Source organism: Perognathus longimembris, chromosome 2 (genome assembly GCF_023159225.1).
Source record: "Perognathus longimembris pacificus isolate PPM17 chromosome 2, ASM2315922v1, whole genome shotgun sequence".
Classification (NCBI taxonomy): Eukaryota; Metazoa; Chordata; class Mammalia; order Rodentia; family Heteromyidae; genus Perognathus; species Perognathus longimembris.
Window position 1 is genome coordinate 48,333,996 of NC_063162.1, and position 15,992 is coordinate 48,349,987.

Here is a 15,992-nt window from a genome sequence, read left to right on the forward strand (position 1 = left end):
ATCAGCACCACGGCAAAAAAGAAAAGAAAAAAAGAAAGGAAACCAATCAAACAAAACATCTCATTCAGAAGGAAAATTCAAATCAATTCGAAAATACAATTGGCTATCTTAGATATGCCAATGGTGGTAATAGACAATACAAAAACATAAAATACAACATGTACAGTGCAATAATTGTTTTTCTAAGGAGAAAATTATTTTTATTAAGGAGTAGTTATTATAAGACTGGAAAAAGTCAATTTGTGAAAGGCCAATCTAATTCAAATTTATTCAGATATTTAAATTAAAATTTCTTATTTTTTCTCTTTAATTAAAAAATTATAACAAAAATAAATTGTAATCAGGACTAAAAAAAAAAAACAAATCTGTTGCTACTTGTTTTAACAGAACAATGACCCTTAGAGGGCTGTCAAAAGTGGCTACTATAAAACATAAATTAAGCTTTTCACATCACTATTTTTGCTCTCCCAAAAGGGAAAAAATCTAGACTATGAGTTACTGCATATAGGCTACAACATTTATACAACTGTCTTCTATTTATCTGTAATGGGCTTTCAAAAAGTTAAGCCAGTATTTACACAAATAATTATTACAAAAAGTTAGCTTTTTGAAAACTATAAAATATTCAATGAGCCGGATTACAGGAATGCTTTATGTATAATTCTTTTTATTTTCATGCAAAATAAAGGCACACTTAATAACACCCTTTGAATTTTAACTTACAAGATTTAAATTCAACCCCTTATAACAATGACTTATGATCTAATGTTACATTCATATTCAGAATGCACAAAGTGCAGCAACAAATGCAGCAAACCTCAAAATAAGGTGCTACAAAAGCTGCTTCTACATCAAAAGACAGACAAATGTCTGATTGAGTAATTTAATTAAACATGTATTTACAGACATACAGCTAACCTAAAGAAAGACAGACAGATTTAAGAAAGCAGCTACATCTGCAGAGGAAGGAAACAGCATGTTACAGACAGTCAATTATACATAGAACATTTGACAAACACCACAGAAAACAAACTTTGGCATCATTTACCAGGGTACAAAACCTTGTAAAAATCTTTTGTGCATAGTGCATAAGTGAAGTTCTGGGGCTTAAGCACGTTAACTGTAAAATTAACTTTTTGAAATATCAGTCTAATACAATTACACAAATTTAAAAAAATAAAGAAACTTGGAGTTACATTTTAATTTTAGTGAGGGGACATCCCTGGTTCACATACTAAACTAGGGCTTTTAAAGAAAAGGATACATTAGACAAATGAATAAATAATATTTCAGACATTATATGATATGAGTTATTTCCATATCATTTCAGGAAAAGCTGAGAAACTGACCTTGATTTTTAACTGAAGGGCTACCCATTGTATCAGTATTCTACCCTGGTTAAGTATTAATCATATACTACCTATCATAAAGCACCCTGCCAATGTCAGCTGCTGAGACAGGAACTAAAAAGCAGAAGGAATTCCCTGCATGCATTATGTGTATTTTTAGCAAAAGAGTGAGGTGTGCCCCAGTCCATCTGAGGCACAGCAAGTTGCATAACATCATTACCACTTTGCAGGGTCTGCCGTCCTCCAGCCAACACTCCACTAGGCAACATCCCTGTGGGAGTCAGGCCCTTGAGTGTCAGCACACTTTCACTCTCCTCCCTGTAGTAGAGAGATAAAAATAAACATCAGAAGGTCTGGGGATGTAGCTTAGTGTTAATGAGTCTTGCCTAATAGGTGTAAGGCCTGAGGTTCAATTTCCCAAAACTGCTACTAAAAAAAAAAAAAAAAAAATTGACAGGCACCCGTGGTTCACTAGCTACTCAGGAGGCTGAGATCTGAGGACTGCAGTTCAAAGCCAGCTGGGGCGGGAAAGTCCATGAGACTCTTATCTCCAATTAACCACCAGAACAGTGGAAGTGGCACTGTGTCTCAAGTGGTAGAACGCTAGCATTGAGCTGAAGAGCTCAGGGACAGCGCCCAGGCCCAGAGTTTAAGCCCCACAACTGACAAACAAACAAACAAACAAATAAATAATATATATATAATAATCATCATTATAATCAGGGACTTCTAACAAATAATTTCAAAGGGATGGAATACAGATGTAGGCCATGTTTTTAATTTACAATGTTTATTGTTCATAATACAGTATCCTTGAACCCAATGTACACATTTTCCCATTATTCTGTTGTTTCATATAGAAGGGATATTATATATGGGCTAGGAATGTAGCTTAGTGGTAAAGTGCTTGCCTCATATACATGAAGCCCTGGGTTTGATTCCTCAGCACCACACATATAGAAAAAGCCAAAAGTGGAGCTGTGGCTCAAGTGGTAGAGTGCTAGCCTTGAGCAAAAAGAAGCCAGAGACAGTGCTCAGGCCCTGAGTTCAAGCCCCAGGACTAGCCAAAAAAAAAAAAGAAAGAAAGATAGAAGGGTATATATTATAAGTGAGGAACATATTTTTCCCAAAAAGCTTTATTAAGTATATGGTGAGATTCCTCATCAATGAGCATCAGAATATATGTGATTTCATATGCCTTACGGTTCAAATATTTAATACAATCAGTTTGTAAACGGAATTTTTTAAAAACACTTATCCAGGGCTGGGGATATAGCCTAGTGGCAAGAGTGTCTGCCTCGGATACACGAGGCCCTAGGTTCGATTCCCCAGCACCACATATACAGAAAACGGCCAGAAGCGGCGCTGTGGCTCAAGTGGCAGAGTGCTAGCCTTGAGCGGGAAGAAGCCAGGGACAGTGCTCAGGCCCTGAGTCCAAGGCCCAGGACTGGCCAAAAAAAAAAAAAAAAAAAAAAAAAAAAAAACACTTATCCACATGCATGTGTAAACGGAAGGCAAAAAGGGGCTGGGGATATGGCCTAGTGACGAGAGAGCTTGCCTCGTATACATGAGGCTCTGGGTTCGATTCCCCAGCACCATATATACAGAAAACGGCCAGAAGTGGCGTTGTGGCTCAAGTGGCAGAGTGCTAGCCTTGAGCAAAAAGGAAGCCAGGGACAGTGCTCAGGCCCTGAGTCCAAGGCCCAGGACTGGCAAAAAAAAAAAAAAAAAAAAGAAGACAAAAAGGGGCATCCTACATGGATGAACAAGTTCATTACAAGCATTCTAATAAGTAACCCTTCCTTCTTATCCTGTTCTAGTTTTCAAGATGTAAATTTAGTACTTTCATCATAAAAGGGCAAGAAATAGCAAAGGAGAGCAATAATCATCACAAAAGTAAAACGTTCTGGTTTCAGTGGCGAAGTGCATGCTTAGTATCTGTGAGGTCCTAAGTTTGATTCCTAGCACCCAAAGATAAAATAAAAATGGCAAACAGACAAACCAAAAAGCAAACCAAACAACAGCAACAACAAAACCCATAGGTTCAAATGAACTTTAGTTTCTTTGTTTAGTATATAAACACAGGACTAATGTATTTTAAAAATGTTGCTTCTGTATGGCAAACAGGACAAAAAAAAGTAATTTGTATAAAACAAATATCATTACCTGAGAACAGAGAAGACTCTTGCCATCTTGCCAATTGCTCGAATTTTGTTTCTTATGATTTCTTTCCGGGCTGCAGCTGAACCTACTTTCAATGGAATAAATAGAAAGAGAGGCTCAAGTTTAGGGCATTCATTCTTGGATTATACTATTAGCTTTTTCCACATTCATCTAAACCAATACCAAGTCCCCTATCATTGGCTCACATGGAGGAGACTATAAAAACTCAAGCGAAAAAGCTTCTGTTCACTTAATGATTATGTCAGTACTAGTAAAGTATTGGGGTCTGATACAAATACAGATGAAAAGTAATCTACAAACCTTAATTATCTCACACTAGTGACTAGTCAGTAAATGAGTACTGGGAAAAACAAAACTTAAACCCAACTCATATTACAAAACAGACAACAATAACAACAACAAAAAACCTTAATAACAACCCTATAGTATCTGTATTTCCTAAGAGCCTATAGCATGCAGATTAAAGACAAAGCTAAAAGTTTTCTGTTTAGCTATTTAACATGCAAGATGGAAATATTACATTATACTCTTAAAGTAAAAGCTTCTTTGCTGGAAGTTGATGTGGAAACAGTGCTATAAAGGGACTATTTCTCAGTTAATCACAAAGTAAGGACTAAACTAGCATTTCAATAACCACGTACATCTCAACCTCATAGACTAGTTGTCCTCTAAAACCATGCAAGTACATATAATTTTTATAACCATAGGTGAATATTACATAAGCAATAAGAAAGACTCCATGAAAAAAAATGGCTAAAGGATCACGGCTACTTCATTTCTAAAGTGTTAGCTGTGCTATCACCAATTCAGAATAGACCAAAGTAACTGGATCGTTGGCTAAAACAAAGGCTCATAGGTTAAATCTTCCTTCCCTTGGCCTCCAGAAAGAACAATTTCAATTCCTTTATCTCATATATAGCAACTAGAATTATTCTGGATTGAAAAATGTGGTTACTTATAGCTGTGCTTCAACATAATGAAAACACACATACGGAAGCACTGAGGTTAAGGAGAAGATTAAAGAATGGCTAAAGAAGTTAGAGAGAAAAAAGGGGGTCTTAGGCTTATAGAGGTCTAAACAATCTTAAGTTTGCTAGGCTAGAACATCTCATTAAAAAGTCAGACAACAACAGTAAAAAACTAAGACGATGATTGGTCCTGACTAAATTAGGCAAATAAAAAGAAATCCAATTTCAAGGATAAAAACAACAGATATGTTTTAGAGGAAAAGGCTCTATGATCATGCTTATTATTATTATAAAGGGTAATACTAGGTAGGAGCAATGAAATTACAGTGTTTTACAAGTCCAAAATCATTTGGGTACCATGGCCATAAATAAACACTTTAGATGCTAAAAAAATTACTAAAAAGATAAAAATCAAAGATTAGAATTTCAATAGACATTGGGGATTTTACAAAGTTCACTCTTCTTATTTATTAGAAAAATGAAAGTTTATTAGTACTTGTAGGAAGACACAAAATAAGACTGATTTTCTTAGTGAATTAATATAGACATTTTCTTTTAAAATTGGCAGATATTTTTAAATAGTTACTCTTGGAGTGAGCAGTAGGGAGTTGGGGAAGCTGGCTTTAACAAGGTATATTTGTATTTTCATCCTTAATTTATATATTTGTAAAACTGAATGGCATGTTAACTATACTGATTTCAAATAAAGATATTCCCATGAATATAAAAACTCTGTACAATTCAGGATATATAATCAATCTACAAACATATCATGCATCATATTAAAAGTAAATGTCAACAATAAAATTATTTTGGGGAATAAGACAGACAATCAAACACCCCTAATCATGCAGGGAAAAGTACAAAACATTACAAATAAGCAAAAGAATGAAATTTTAAAACAAGAGGAATGAAAAGAGGGAAAAAATATTTCCATGCACAGAAAGACAGATATCTTGGAATATGACTTCTAAAAACACCAAACACTAACTTAGAAAGAACTTAAAACTAAATTTGCCCAAGGCCCAAAAGGACTCTGCATAAACTTTATTCAATGAATGTGCTAACTTACATGGACATGAGAATAATTTATGAAGTCATATTTCAAAACAATGTTACTCTGTCTGGTCTGTACCTTTTTTATTGCCATATATGAGCCGTTCTTCAGATGGAGAGTCCAGAAAAAAGGAAGTGAATGATGAAGAAAAGGTGGTTGAGACAAATAAAAAGATAGAGATTTAACTTGGCAGTGGTAATGAAGAATGAATGTAGAAAGAAAGGAAGAAAAATGAAGGCCCTCATATTTGAAAATCTGAAAAAAATGTAGCACTGTAGAATCTGGTGAATAAAAGAGGAATGCTACTAGGTAGAGCTCTAAAGTAAAGGTTTCTTAAAAGATATATGTTCAGAAAGAAATTATGGATGAATGATTATATTTGATGAAAATAGACATAATTAGGGACAGAAAAAAAAAACACGTGAAAACACATAAGACTGATAAGACTGTGCTAACAACAACCACACATTTATAGTCATACCCCTAAGGAAATGTGTCATCAATAGAAGTATGTTAAGTGAAAGGTAATGATACAAACTCATGTGGTTCTTCAAGGACACCAACATCTGCAAAATCTGTAGTATATACAGAGAAATTTAGGTAACTACAATTTATAAACTATCTCAGTGGAAAAACTTTCTCCCACTTCCAATAAAGGATAAGAGTCTCCCACACTCCATAACAAGACGACATGATTTCTTGAATCTTAATTGAAGAACTTTTGACTATACTTAGAGGAACAATGAAACTTTTGTTCTTAATCCAATCTAAGAGTTTGGGGATATCTTTTTTGAAAAAAACAGCAACAGATTGTTTCAAAGCAAGTAACAGATTTTTAAAACTAAGCAATATGGATGCTTTCATTTCAATTTTCCATATATTCCATTCTAATGCTAAAAGCAACTCTATTATACCATATACAAAGTTCAGTACCACTATAGTACACATAGCTATGTTTCTTCTTTACCAAGCTGAAGATAAAAAAATAAACATCAAACAGTATGCATTCTAATTTTACAGAAATCAGTGTTCAAAAATTCTTTTATGATTAATGCCTTTAAAAAGGATGTCATATGTATTTAATATGCAATATTTATGCAAGCTTGTCTTTAAAAATGACCCCAGACACATTAAATTCCACGGAGTACAGACTCATCATTTAAGAATAAAGAGTCGTAATTACTTCAGCTAATCTCAGACATAAATCTACAAAAACTATTCCTGCTACTCAGAAATCTCGAATCCTGCTCTCTCCCTTTTTCTCTACAGAAAATCTAAACCTTTTATTTTGTATTCTTGTAAACCCTGTTCTATTTTTTCTTTCTAAAACTAAATTTCTTCCCAAATTTTGCCCATTGGATGGGACAACAGCTGTTCAGGAAAAGAGAGAGAGGACATGATGAAAGAAAAAGAGGAAAGAGGGACCAAATAAAGGGGATGAAATAAGGGAGTATGAATGAAGGGAAGCTCTGGTAAGCCCTTTTCTCTATCCCATCCTAAGTATTTGTACCTACCCTAATGTCCTTGACTTTTTCTCTATAATCTCAATGCTCTTTCTCAAATCTTCCACACAATCTCCCAGACTCATATTCTTAAAACTTTCTTATAAGGATCCCTGCTCTTAATCCTTGATAGTACAATTGTACCTTACATGTTGACAGTGAAGAGTATCTGATTTCTAGTATCCAAAGTTGGAATTCAGTGTATTTTCCCATAGAAACATTGTTATAAATAGTGAAGTTTTCTTCTTTCTTTACTTAAGTGTAAGAAAGAAAATTTTATTGTCTTTATTCTTAATTTATGAATGAGAATTCTTGAGAAGTTAGGTGATTTTTCTAGAATTACATAGCTATTGACCTAGATCATTTAATTTTTCATTAACTTAGACTGCCTCTTTAGTGATATGCATTCCTGGATTGCAAGAATGATATAATAAATGATTTAGTATATTGGTAAAAAATATTAAAATAAAACTACCTAGAGGAAATACAAAACTCCAATACTTCCAATTTGTATGTATGCAATAAACTGTGAATTTTATTTCTTGTTTTCTTAAAGGATATAATTTTATATGTATCCCTATAGAATCTCAAAAAATGTTTATATTCATATAAATCACAGGTACCTAGAAACAAATACCTTTAATTAGGAAACTTTTTTGGGAGTTATAGGAAAAGAATTGATTAAATGTTAGTGACAATATTAAAGTTTTAAAGAATAAAAAATACAGAAAAAATAGTAACTGCCTTTCCTAAATGACATATTAAAAAGTTATGGAGGGCTGGGAATATGGTCTAGTGGTAGAGTGCTTGCCTCGCATACATGAAGCCCTGGAGGTTCAATTCCTCTGCATCACACATATAGAAAGAGCCAGAAGTGGCGCTGTGGCTCAAGTGGTATAGTGCTAGCCTTGAGCAAGAAAGAAGCTAGGAACAGTGCCCAGGCCCTGAGTCCAAGTCCCAGGACTGAAAAAAAAAAAAAAAAGGTTATGGAAAACAGGGCAAGGTGGCATGGCTCAAGTAGTAGAGCACCTACCTAGCAATGGTAGTAAGGCATGGAGTTCAAACACTAGTATCACCAAAGTAAAAAGTAAAAACAAAAATCATGAAAAACATTAAAAATTACTCCACAAAATAATATTACTGACCTAAGTTTTTAGATGTAAGATAAACCTACACATATACAATATGTGTATATCAGTTGTATACCACATAAACCAGGTATATTTCCAGTATATACAATATATACAAATATGCCAGATATATTTCTATATATTCTTTAAAAAATATAGTTGGATGTGGTGGCTTATGCCTGTAATCCTAGCTATGTAGGAGGCTGAAATTGGAAGGACTGCAGGCAGTCCAGGCAGAAAAATTCGAGAGATCTCTTCTCAACCCATAGTTGGGTACAGTGATGCTTGCCCATCATCCCAAGATATGTGGGAGACTCAGATTGGAAGGACTGTGGTAACAGGCCAGCCCAGGCAGAAAGTCCGTAAGATTCTGTCTCCACAGAAAGGAAGCTGAACCCAGTGGTGTGTAAGTACAAAGTATGTAGATTGAGAGGCTCAGATATGTGCCCTGGCAGCAAGTGAGATCTTCTCAAAAATAAAAATAACCAGTGAAAACTATCAGCCTAGCAAGAGTAAGGCCCTAAGTTCAAAATATCAAGAGGGAAGAAAAGAAAATAGGACAGAAAAGGGAAGGAAAGAAGAGGAAAGGGAAGGAAAGCGGAGGGAAGGGTATGGAAGGGAAGGGAAGGGAAGTCAGTTGTAATAGGAACATAAAATGCTGAAATATTAATTTAATTTGATAATAACAATTTTTTCCCATAAACAAAACCCTGAATTCCAAATAGAATAATTGTGTATTTAAGGGAATAATTTTACAGAAGTAGGGATAGGGAAACTTTTTCTTGCCAAGGGCCATTTGGATATTTATAATACCATTTGTGAGCCATATAAAATTATCAATATAGGCAGCTAACGAGAAGTACAGCTTTCTGTACTTTTATATATCAAATGCTTATTCGGGGCTTATATAGCCAAACAGCAACAGGGAACACTTACTTAGAGCAAGAAATCTTTGGTTTGAAAAGCTAAACATTATTTAATTTCTTAAACTTAAACACAGATTAATAATAATTGAAATAGTAGGTATGTGATAAATTATAAAATTACCTGAAAAATACGTATTTCACTTACTATCACTATTTCAATTATTATTTTCCTTAATACCTACATTACAAAATAGGCATTATTACCCTCAGTTTGAAGATGAGGGAAACAGAGTCTCCGAAAGGTTATTTGTCTGAAGCTACAGAGCCATCATGCAGAATTAGAATCCACGCTTAGACCTATTCTTAACTGCCCCCCTCTCCAAATAGGAAAAGAAAATAAATCTACTTGATTTTACTTAAATCTACATGTGATAAATTATTTGAAATAAAAATATCTACATAAACATCGAGAGAATAAAAAGAAATACTATCCATTAAAGATTGTTAGTCAAACAAAAAATCAACTGATATAAAAGTACTGTCAGTTATTTACAAAGTATAAGAGTGAAAGTTCTACATGATAACAGAGGTGATAGAAAGTTCTTGTACACAATCATTTTGTACTTTCAACAAGTGGGTTTACAAGTTTTTTTAAAAAAATCAAACTTGTAAATGCACCAATGGTACTCACTAGACACTATGTTGAAAATTAACTATATACTGGGTGGCAGTGGCTCACTCCTGTAATCCTAGATACTCAGGAGGCTGAGATCTGAGGACTGCGACTCAAAGGCAGCTTGGGCAGGAAAAGTCCCAATGAGATTCTCATCTCCAATTAACCACTCAAAACCCAGAAATGGAGCTGTGGCTCAAGTGGCAGAGTGCTAGCCTTGGGCACAAAGAGGTTCAGGGACAGTGCCCAGGCCCTGAGTTCAAGCCCCACAACAGAAAAAGGAAGGAAGGGAGGGAGGGAGGGAAGGAAGGGAGGGAAGGGAGGGAAGGGAGGGAAGGGAGGGAAGGGAGGGAAGGAAGGGAAGGAAGGGAAGGAAGGGAAGGAAGGGAAGGAAGGGAAGGAAGGAAGGAAGGAAGGAAGGAAGGAAGGAAGGAAGGAAGGAAGGAAGGAAGGAAGGAAGGAAGGAAAGAGAGAAAGAAAGAAAACAAACTACACAATTTGTGGATGGGGACAGGAGGGAAAAACTGGGAGAGGGTGAGGGAAGGGGTGACACTGTCCAAGATGAAATATAATCATTACCTGGCTTATGTAACTGTAACCCCTCAGTACAACACCTTTATAGTAACAATAAAAAATTTAAAAAATTGTTATATCACAGTTGTAACTACTTTCAAAGTCCCATGTGTATCTGTAGCTTCTATTATTGATGATGTTCTTGTATCACCTTCCTGTGGTTGTACCTACACTATCTCTGTAATCTTATCTGAGTATATTGGAAACCGTGTATACTGGTATTGGAACTAGGAAATTGAAAGGGAATACCAAAATTGAGAGACACAGGGTAAAAAAAGACAAACAACTACAAAAGCAATACTTGCAAAACTGTTTGGTATAAGTGAACTGAACACCTCAGGGGGGGAAAGGGTAAGGGGGAGGGGGGAGGGGGATATGAGGGACAAGGTAACAAACAGTACAAGAAATGTATCCAATGCCTAACGTATGATACTGTAACCTCTCTGTACATCAGTTTGATAATAAAAAATTGGAAATAAATAAATTTATTAGTAGATGAAGAAATGTCTACCATTTTTTACTCTTAGTTCATTAAGATGGATAGTTTACATAGTTGGAAAAATAGTAATTTTGTTATTGTTACCTATCAGAGAAATGCAATTTTTTTTTTTTTTTGGCCAGTCCTGGGGCCTGAACTCAGGGCCTGAGCACTGTTCCTGGCTTCTTTCTGCTCAAGGCTGGCCCTCTACCACTTGAGCCACAGTGCCACTTCTGGCTTCTTCTGTTTATGTGGTGCTGAGGAAACGACCCAGGGCTTCATGAATGCGAGGTAAGTACTCTACAGCTAATCCACATTCCCAGCCCAAGAAATGTAAATTTAACCAACTTTAATCACTATATCACCACGCAAATGATAATCACCAAGCAAATGAAAACATAATAAAACCCAATGTGGTGGGACTGTAAAGAAATATATGTATGGATCCATTGCAGGAGGTACTTCATAATGATCCTAGTTCTTCTAAAATAGAATTTGGAATTTCACAGTTAAAAATAATGAAGCTACAATCCTTCTTATTCTTTTTTTTTTTTCCTTTCTTTTTTTTTTTTTCCAGTTGTGGGACTTGAATTCTGGGCCTAGGTGCTGTCCCTGAGCTCTTTCATTCAGAGCTAGTGCCCTACCACTTTCAGCCACAGCACCACTTCTGGTTTTTTAGAGGTTAGTCGAAGATAAGAATCTCATGGACTTTCCTGCCCAGAATCTCTTGGCATTCCTGCCAGGGTTGGCTCTGAAGTATATTCCTCAGATCTCAGCCTCCTGAGTAGCTAGGATTACAGGTGTGAGCCACCAGCACTTGGCTATCCTTCATGCTCTTTAAGTCTATAATTCTAAGAAATTTATTCCAAGAAAAAACAAAAATGGGGCTGGGAATGTGGCTCAGTGGTAGAGTGCTTGCCTAGCATGCATGAAGCCCTGGGTTTGATTCCTCAGTACCACATAAACAGAGAAAGCTGGAAGTAGCGCTGTGGCTCAAGTGGTAGAGTGCTAGCCTTGAGCAAAAGCAGCTCAGGGACAGTGCCCAAGCCCTGAGTTCAAGCCCTAGGACAAAAAAGGAAAGAAAAAAAGAAAAAGAAAAAAAGTTTTTGTACAAATGTTTACTGCACTCCAATTCATAATAATGAAAATTTAGAATAACATAATTGCTTGCTAAGCAAAGTGAGATTACTTATAAATATTATATCAATATGCTTAGAAATATATAGCTACTATTATTTGTGGTAGTGTACATCCTAGCTACTTGAGAGAGGCCAAAGCAGGAGAAAGCTTAAATCTAGGATCTTTAGGTCATCCTGGGCAATATAGAGATGTTATCTCAAACAGACAGACAAAAAAGCATATGAGAAGTCCTAGGTTTGGTCCTCATTGCAAGCAAGAAAAAGTTGGATGTGGTGGGACATGCTTGTAATCCCACTACTTGGAAAGCTAAGTGTCATGAATTCAAGGGAAGATACCAAGACCTTGTCTCAAAGAGAAAAAAAATAGAAATGAAGAGAAAAGAAATAGCTATTAAATCTTAAAATATGAAGACCATATTTAACACATGAAAATATTTAAATACTGACTACACATCTATAAAAGGTATACTAAAACAAAGCTATGAGAATATGGAAAAGAATAAAGAGTTTTTTAAACTCTTTTCTGTTTTTTTGTTGCGTCAGGCTCTTGCACATAGCTGGCACTCTACCACTTGAGCCACATCTCCAGGTTAACTGGAGATGAAGTGTTTCAATTTAATTTCTACCCATGCTGGTTTCCAAATTTATCCTCAGATTTCAGCCTTCTGAGTAGTTAGGATTACAGGAATGATCCATCAGTACTCAACACTCAGTAGAGTTTTAAATAAATACTACGTAAACTAAAAAGTTTTAAATAAAAATTTAAAATATTAAAAAAAAGGAATTTTATTTCTATGGTATTCCTTTATACTACAATATTAATTATGCATATAGACTTGTTAGCTTATATAATAACCATCACATATGATTTCATTTCTATGGAATCATACTTTTAGAATCTCTAGCAAATAGTTCTTTGGAACACAATCACACTATTGAGAACAACCTACTTTCATATTTACAAGAAAGTGAAATCAATATTGAGAGTTCAAGAATGTTCAATGCACTAAGAATATTATATTAAATGCTCTCTTCAAAAAGCAGTGTCCAAACTTATGAAGAACCACATTTCTTAGAGATCTTTCACCTTTCTTTTCTTCCTTTCTGCTGAATTTCTCCTTTTCCCAAAACTCATCTTCTTTCCCATACCATTATAAAATACCTGGAATTATTTAAAAATACTAAATAATATCTGAAAAATGTATCACTTATCAAATACCCTTGCTATCTGAAAGCAATGAGTTATGGTCTTTTTTCTGCAAAAGGGTATATACTTAGGCTGTTAGAAATACCATTTCATAATTTAAAAAAATAATAAGATGAGTAATCATACCATCAAACTGGTCTTCACCTTCAGTCATTAGTTCATCATCAGAACAAATACTCAGAACATTCACCAACATTTCTGTCACTATACAAAAAGAAAAAGAAGTTACATGTTAGATGCATCTACGAAACTGTCATTTTTTGCTAGTCATAGGGCTTGAACTCAGGGCCAGAGCTTCTGTTGTAGGGTTGGGAATGTGGCTTACTTGTAGAGTGCTTGCCTACCTGGGTTTGATTCCTTAGTACGACATAAGCAGAAAAAGCCAGAAGTGGCACTGTGGCTCAAGTGGTAGAATGCTAGCCTTGAGCAACAGAAGGATTTTTAATGAAATAAAATTTCAAGTCTCTCAGAAAATCAAACTCCAGAGGTTAAGAACAGAAAAATGACATCTGAGGGCCGGGATGGAGCTCAGTGCCAAAGCGCTTGCCTAGCAAGTGCAATGTCCTAGGTTCGATCCCCAGTACTAAAAAAGAAAAGACAAAAAATAAAATAATATCTGAATGTTTTAAATCTTCATTCATGAATATGGCTTTAAAGAGTAAGAAAATAATCATGACATAGTTCATATGTTTCAAAAAAAAAAGTACCTGGGCTGGGGATATGGCCTAGTGGCAAGAGTGCCTGCCTCGGATACACGAGGCCCTAGGTTCGATTCCCCAGCACCACATATACAGAAAACGGGCAGAAGCGGTGCAGTGGCTCAAGCGGCAGAGTGCTAGCCTTGAGCGGGAAGAAGCCAGGGACAGTGCTCAGGCCCTGAGTCCAAGGCCCAGGACTGGCAAAAAAAAAAAAAAAAAAAGTACCAGGACTCAATCTTTTAAAACTGGTTCCAATAATTTCCCTTGAAACAAATTTAAAGATTACTTAACACTATCTAACAATCGGAATCCATGGCTCTTTCTTATACTTAATCCTCCTTAATTATCTTTTCTTTCTCTTTCTCCTTGATTTTTTCCAGATACTACTCTTGGTTTTCCCACCCTTTAGAACTCTCCCTCCTATAATGTTTTTTTAAATTTTCTCTGTAGTCTTATCCTTTTCATGTGTTCAATTTTACATGGCAATGTTGGCCATTACTACAGTTATAGTTTCAAATCTTACATCTTTGGAGACTATTTACAAACTTTTATGTCTACGTTTGATCTCTCCTTCAGACTTACTGGTTTTATTGCCAACTGTTTTAAACCACTAATATAAGTTGTCTGTTTTCCCTACTAGAATTAAAATTTCAAGCCTGGTGTTGGCAGCTCATACTTGTAACCCTACATACTCAGGAGGCTCAGATTTGCTAACTGTGGTTCAAAGCCAGACCAGGTAGGAAATTTGTGAGACTTTTACCTCTGGTTAACTATCAAAAAGCCAAAAGGACTGTGGCTCAAGCCCCAGGACACACACACACACACACACACACACACACACACACACACACACACACCACCCCCCAAAACCTTCCTAAGTACAGAGGTTGTTTTTGTTCACTTCTTTATCTTCAGAACCTAACAGTGTCTGGCAATAAAAGTCACCAATAAATATGTAATAAAATAAGAAAGACACAAATTTCAATTAAGAAATAAAAATTCCAATTGAAAGATAGCCTCTGGATTTCCTATTGGCACCTAGGAATGGACACATACAAAATAAAATTCAATATTGCTCCCAGAAATGTACTTTTCCTTCTAATATATTAAAAGTACACTATATCCTAGGTACTGTGCTAAACCTCTAGCATTCAGATAGTAAAGACATGGTCTGCATCCGCAAAAAGCTTACTAATTACTGAAGATCAGATAGGTATCATGTTAAAGAATGATGGAAAGCTGGCCCAGGCAAGAAATTCTGTGAGACTCTTATTTTCTATTAACCACCAGAAAACCAGAAGTGGCACTGTAGCTGAAAGTGGTAGAGGGCTAGTCTTGAGCAAAAAAGATAAGGGATAGCACTCAGGCCCTGAGTTCAAAGCCCCAAGACCGAAAAAAAAAAAAAAAAGATCAAACTGTAAGTATGCAAAAATATAAAAAACATTCTTTTCCCATAAAAAAAAAAAATCTAAAACATCCTGAAGCTGGAAGTAGGTAGCTCATGCCTATAATCCTTACTCAGAAGGCTGACATCTGAGTACTGTCGATCAAAGCCAGGCCAGGCAGTAATGTCTGTGAGACTTTTAGGTCAAGGGTTTCCCTTTGTGCTATAATGTATTCAATTAGATTAGACCTCTCATGTCAGGAGGGATACTCCAAAGAGAGAAACTTGAGACTGGGGATGTGGCTTAGTGGTAGAGTACTTGCCTAGCATGCAAAAAGCCCTGGGTTCAATCCCTCAGTACCACATAAACAGAAAAGGCTAGAAGTGGTGTTGTGGTTTAAATGGGACAGTGCCCAGGCCCTTGGTTCAAGCCCCAGAACTGGCAAAAAAAAAAAAAAAGAAAAGAAAAAACAAAGTAACTATCTAGAGCCAGGTACTAACTAGTGGCTCACACCTGTAACCTCAGCCTTTACACATTCTGTGCTCCTTCTGCTCTAACTCTGTGGATAAACTTTGCTACTCTATGCTCTGCCCTGAGGAAAAAGGTTTTTGCTTCTTTTTGTGTTGCTGATTAAAGTCCAAGTAACTTTTTTAGCTTACTCTTCAAAGGGGTAAGTTCTCTAATTTGGAAGAGCCCCTTAATTTGATCCCACTCTGAGGGCCCAAACAACAACTAAAAACCAGAAATTTCTAGTGTCTGAATGTTTTGTGTAACATGGTTTGG

The 15,992-nt window shown here is 35.8% G+C and overlaps 1 protein-coding gene across 6 annotated transcripts in view; it reads right to left on the minus strand.

Annotated features, from left to right (window-relative positions):
* Ppp3cb (protein phosphatase 3 catalytic subunit beta) overlaps positions 1 to 15,992 on the minus strand; it is a 56,850-nt gene that overhangs the window by 8,594 nt on the left and 32,264 nt on the right. For 2 of the 6 annotated variants that reach the window (XM_048339022.1, XM_048339028.1), the window contains exons 10-13: positions 13,253 to 13,330; positions 5,637 to 5,663; positions 3,516 to 3,600; positions 1,570 to 1,667 (exon numbers count right to left, since the gene is read on the minus strand). In XM_048339022.1, the coding sequence (XP_048194979.1) occupies positions 1,570 to 1,667; positions 3,516 to 3,600; positions 5,637 to 5,663; positions 13,253 to 13,330 (288 nt within the window). The remainder of the gene's footprint in view (positions 1 to 1,569; positions 1,668 to 3,515; positions 3,601 to 5,636; positions 5,664 to 13,252; positions 13,331 to 15,992) is intronic. The other 4 variants (XM_048339027.1, XM_048339025.1, XM_048339026.1 and 1 more) reach the window with 2 other exon arrangements.